Here is a 4,785-nt window from a genome sequence, read left to right on the forward strand (position 1 = left end):
GTGTAGGTAGTTCTACATTTTCAGCAGAGATAAATTGAAGTAGCGTAGGCCTATTGAATGAGCATTTAGGTGAAATTTTAGGTGTGGAGTGGACAGACATGGACATGTACACCCATACCACTTCTTTAATGAACCTACATTTTCCTCACTACTCTGTCACAAACCATATTTATTTCCCCTCCACTTTTCAAACAATCAACATTGAAGTTGGGACTCATCTGCCTTTCATTCATTTCCCCAATTTGCCACGGTGAGGCGGTAGAGTGCTAGCCTAGAAGCTACCGTTCTGGAACTGCCCCTTCGTCGTCTCTAAGCAACGCTGGGTGTTTCACGCTGTTTGCAGTGGGTTGCAAACAAGGTGCAGGGACAAAAGCTCGCTAGCAAAAGAGAGATGCGCTCCATGTGTTGCGGTTGAGGAAGTTGTAGCAACTAGGCATTTGTTTTTTGAAGCGTGTATGTAAACTACATTTTGTCGACACGAATCAAAAGGAGAAACCTTTCGTTGGACACAGGTAAAACCCCTATTTTGCTGGCTAGCTAACTGTTAGCTTGCAAATCAAATTCGCTTTCAGTGAATTCACTCATTGTCCTCTATTTGTGGCATGACATTCAGAGGCTGCCATAAGCAGATGGTTTCTTTCGTAATTGGCAAGCGATGTTATCAGCTGAGCCTTGTTGTTGTGGGTATTATTTGCTCATTTTAATGACATATATATAGCTAAGTAATGTTAGCTACCTGTTGGCTTGGAGGATTAGTTCTAGGCTAATAATTGAAGCAAAATAGCTAGCATCCAGTCAAGCTGCTAACAACAACAACAACGCTATAAGTAATTCAATGTTTGTGGCGTGAAGTGAGCCGTTCAGACTCAAGTGTTAAAACTTCCCGGACAATAGTTGGTTCTTTGACTTCTAACAATGTGTGTCTCTCGGCAGCATTCAGTTAAACACTGATTCTCCTTTGAAAATGTACAGCTTGACCATGGCTGGGTAGCAACAGTTGTAGTAGACCTTCCCCAACTGACACAAGTACCATGGTCAGCAGCAGTCTTTTGACAGACAGGCAGTAGCCTACTCAATCAAGTAAGGTGTAGTCCTATAAAACGTAGAACTACTATGCATAGTACAACAACTGACTGAACAAGCGGTAGTTGCACTCACATATAAACTTGTGCCGCGAGTTGTTAGTTAAGTCAGTGTTGCTGTTGGCCATTCACTGACATGATAGGTGTTAATACATTGCGTGTCCGGGCTTGCGATGCTGTGTAATCGGCTTTAAAGTAAAAGGTGCTATCTATCTTAACGTGCGTGTGACTCTTTGCCCTGTGCTGTGTGCGGAAGAAAGGTCGGTGTGTGTGTGTGTGTGTGGGTGTTGCTTTGTCAGGCGCGGGTCTTGTCGGGACGGAACGGAACGGGACGTCTCCGGTTATAAATGGGGCTGTTTGACAAGCTCGCAGGATGGCTGGGCCTGAAAAAGAAGGAGGTGAACGTCGTCTGTTTGGGCTTGGACAACAGCGGCAAGACCACCATCATCAACCAACTCAAGCCCTCTAACGTGAGCATAATCTCCCACTACCTGTCACTTAACTGACTGGCCTGGAACTGTCAAACCAGGCTTTAGGGTATTTTCACACTTAGTCCAAACTCAGTCCTCTTTAAATTAAGTTGATTGGAGCCTGGACTGATACCTCGGATGCCTATGATGAAGTAATTGATAGAACTTTCGCCTAGAAGCGCCCCCACACCACAGAGACAATATAATGTGTATATAATAAGACCTGTCGTATTGGTTGTGCCCCAGGCCCAGGCCCAAGACATAGTCCCCACCATTGGCTTCAGCATTGAAAAGTTCAAGACCTCAAGGTAAGCATTGAGTGTGTGTGACGTGAGTGTGTGCGGCGCGCGTGCGTGTGTGTGAGTGACTTGTAATCTGCGTTCTCTATGTACTACACATATGTACACATATAATACAGAATAATGACTCTGTTCTCATCGTCATTATATTGCATTTCTATTCATGTCTTTTTCTAACTGATACGTGTGTTGTTTCTCCCCTAAGCCTGTCCTTCACGGTGTTCGACATGTCTGGCCAAGGGAGATACAGGAACCTGTGGGAGCATTACTACAAGTAAGATCGGTCTGCTTATGCATAAATGTACAGTTGACCAATATTTACCAACAGGCTTCAAGCACAGGAGCTGAAACGAGTAGTGCAGTTCAGTTGCTCTGTCATTTGGAAATGCATAAAAAGTGTAGCCTAGTAAACTAGCCCCACCAGCCAGCGGCCAAAATTATTTTTGCCTGTGAGTGGCTCTAGCCTCTGACAATGCCCCATGCCCTGAAACTGGCAGACCAATCACAACGCAGGAGATTTGTTTTGAATCTTTCGATGCAAAGCGGACAGGGTTTTGAGGGAGTGACGACAAAGTATTGGCCTATAGGCACAGAGACAGTTTGAAAAACAAGGGGTTGTTCCCATCAACAATCTTCCCGATGTCTCTGATCGGGGCCAGACTAAATCTCACATTTAGTCTGGCTTGCAAGGCTATAAAAAGTGCACTCTTAATTCAAACTTGTTATCCTCATCTACTAATGCAGTATTATATCATTGCTACATATCACTTTATTTCTCCAAGTTGTACTTACACTTTGGATATGGTTGTATGATTACTGCAAGCTGCACTGTAAAAGTAAAGGACTGTAAGAAGTACATGTTATATCAGCCTCAAAAACCGAAGAAGACACCTGACCATTGGTCCTATTCACATTTCACATAATGCATGTTTATGTCTGGAAAACACTGTATTTTTTGCATGCATTATTTCCTTTAGTGATGGAAATGTACCTACTGTATTTTATTGTTCAATTGTCACGTCTTAACATATCTCTTTGTATGTCTCTTGAATCCTGTGTGTGTGTCCATCCATCCATCCATCCATCCATCCATCCATCCATCCATCCATCCATCCATCCATCCATCCATCCATCCATCCATCCATCCATCCATCCATCCATCCCTCTCTCTCCCCCTCTCCATTGTATCATATGTGTGGTGTGCAGAGAGGGCCAGGCCATCATATTTGTGATTGACAGCTCAGATAAGTTGCGCATGGTGGTTGCCAAGGAGGAGCTGGACACTCTACTCAGTCACCCAGGTAACCATGACAACACTTGAGACTATGACATAGTGGGTCCGTCCATCCCATTAACTAACCTACTGTCCCCGTCATGTGCTTGTGGCCTCATGAGAAACAGATTGGATATTGTAGTTGCTTCAAATTTGACATACAAATATCTCTAAAACGGGACACATTTGGATCATAAGGCTTTGTCACACACTAAAGGAGGTGTTATGAAGACCATTTTCACGCTAAACTCAATTTTGACAATATATGTAGTTACTGCACTTTGCCTTTTGTAGGGCGGTATGGTTAAGATTATTTTGCCACACACATTACATTATTACATTACATTACATTGAATTTGGCAGACGCTTTAAAACCAAAGTGACTTTCAAACGAGGACATAATCACAGCCAACATCACTAGCAGATACAAAGTGCATAGGAAATATAAAGTGCAGACGCAAAGAAGGGTTAGGTTTTTTTTGTAATAAAGTAGAGTACACACATACACACACACCCACATACACATCATGTCACGAGTCTGGCCTGGGGCTAGGGCAGCCCAGATATTAGTCTAGTAGATGGAGGAGAGTCTTTACTTGCTTCTTGAAGGCTGCAACACTGCACACACTTGTCCCCAGATATCAAGCACCGGCGCATTCCCATCCTGTTCTTCGCCAACAAGATGGACCTAAAGGAGGCGCTGTCCTCAGTCAAGGTTTCCCAGCTGCTCTGCCTTGACAACATCAAGGACAAACCCTGGCACATCTGGTACACACACACACACGCACGCACGCACGCACGCACACACACACACACACACACACACACACACACACACACACACACACACACACACCAGGGGTGGACAATAAAGGAGAAAACAGTTTTTTTGCAATCGGGCCCTTCCTTCATTTCTCATTATCATTATCATATTCTTCTCACCCCAGTAAGTTGTGTGTCATTTAGAGCTCTGCCGAAGATATTCGGTTTGGTTATATCCTTGAAACAACTTCCTATGGGCCAAATATTGCAGGCAGAAAATGTGTTGTTTTTCAATGTATTCATTACGGTATGTTACACCACTCATTACACGTAGGTGAACGCTGTGGTGAACATCACACGTTTTTCGGGTAATGTAATAGGCCCATACAGTAGGAAGGTAAGGCAAGGCAAGGCAAGTTTATTTGTATAGCGCATTTCATACACAGGTGCAACTCAATGTGCTTCACAAGATTAACAAATGCAAAAAAAGAAAGGAAACATGGAAGAAAGAAGGAATTATATTAGAGTCAAAGAACATTTAAAACATTAAGATAAAACATAAGGTAAAATGATAGTAATAATAAAATAAAATAAAAATAAATAGATAAATAAACATGACAAAATAAAAAAATAAGAATTTGAGCTAGGGGAAAGCATCTGAGAACAGCTTTTCATGGATATACTCGGTAACCGAACCAAATATCTTCGGCAGAGCTCCAAATGACACTCAATTTACAGGGGTGAGTAGATCATGTTAATGTGAAATTAAGGGCCCAATTGCAACACAAAAGTTTTTCTCCTTTTAAACATTTTTCCCCCACACTAGTCACTAGAAGGTAGATTTTAAAATCTACCAGTCACACTCATTTTTACCAGTCAATTCATTTTCAACCATTCCA

At 42.6% G+C, this 4,785-nt stretch overlaps 1 protein-coding gene across 1 annotated transcript in view; it reads left to right on the forward strand.

Moving 5' to 3' along the window:
- The first annotated feature begins 332 nt into the window (after window positions 1-332).
- The window catches only part of arl6 (ADP-ribosylation factor-like 6), an 8,176-nt gene continuing 3,723 nt past the window's right edge, over window positions 333-4,785 (forward strand). The window contains exons 1-6 of the mRNA XM_063212728.1: window positions 333-512; window positions 1,343-1,552; window positions 1,799-1,860; window positions 2,057-2,125; window positions 3,058-3,152; window positions 3,763-3,892. Coding sequence (XP_063068798.1) covers window positions 1,430-1,552; window positions 1,799-1,860; window positions 2,057-2,125; window positions 3,058-3,152; window positions 3,763-3,892 — 479 coding nt within the window. The 5' untranslated portion in view covers window positions 333-512; window positions 1,343-1,429. The remainder of the gene's footprint in view (window positions 513-1,342; window positions 1,553-1,798; window positions 1,861-2,056; window positions 2,126-3,057; window positions 3,153-3,762; window positions 3,893-4,785) is intronic.

The sequence above is a fragment of the Engraulis encrasicolus genome, chromosome 12, assembly GCF_034702125.1.
Source record: "Engraulis encrasicolus isolate BLACKSEA-1 chromosome 12, IST_EnEncr_1.0, whole genome shotgun sequence".
Classification (NCBI taxonomy): domain Eukaryota; kingdom Metazoa; phylum Chordata; class Actinopteri; order Clupeiformes; family Engraulidae; genus Engraulis; species Engraulis encrasicolus.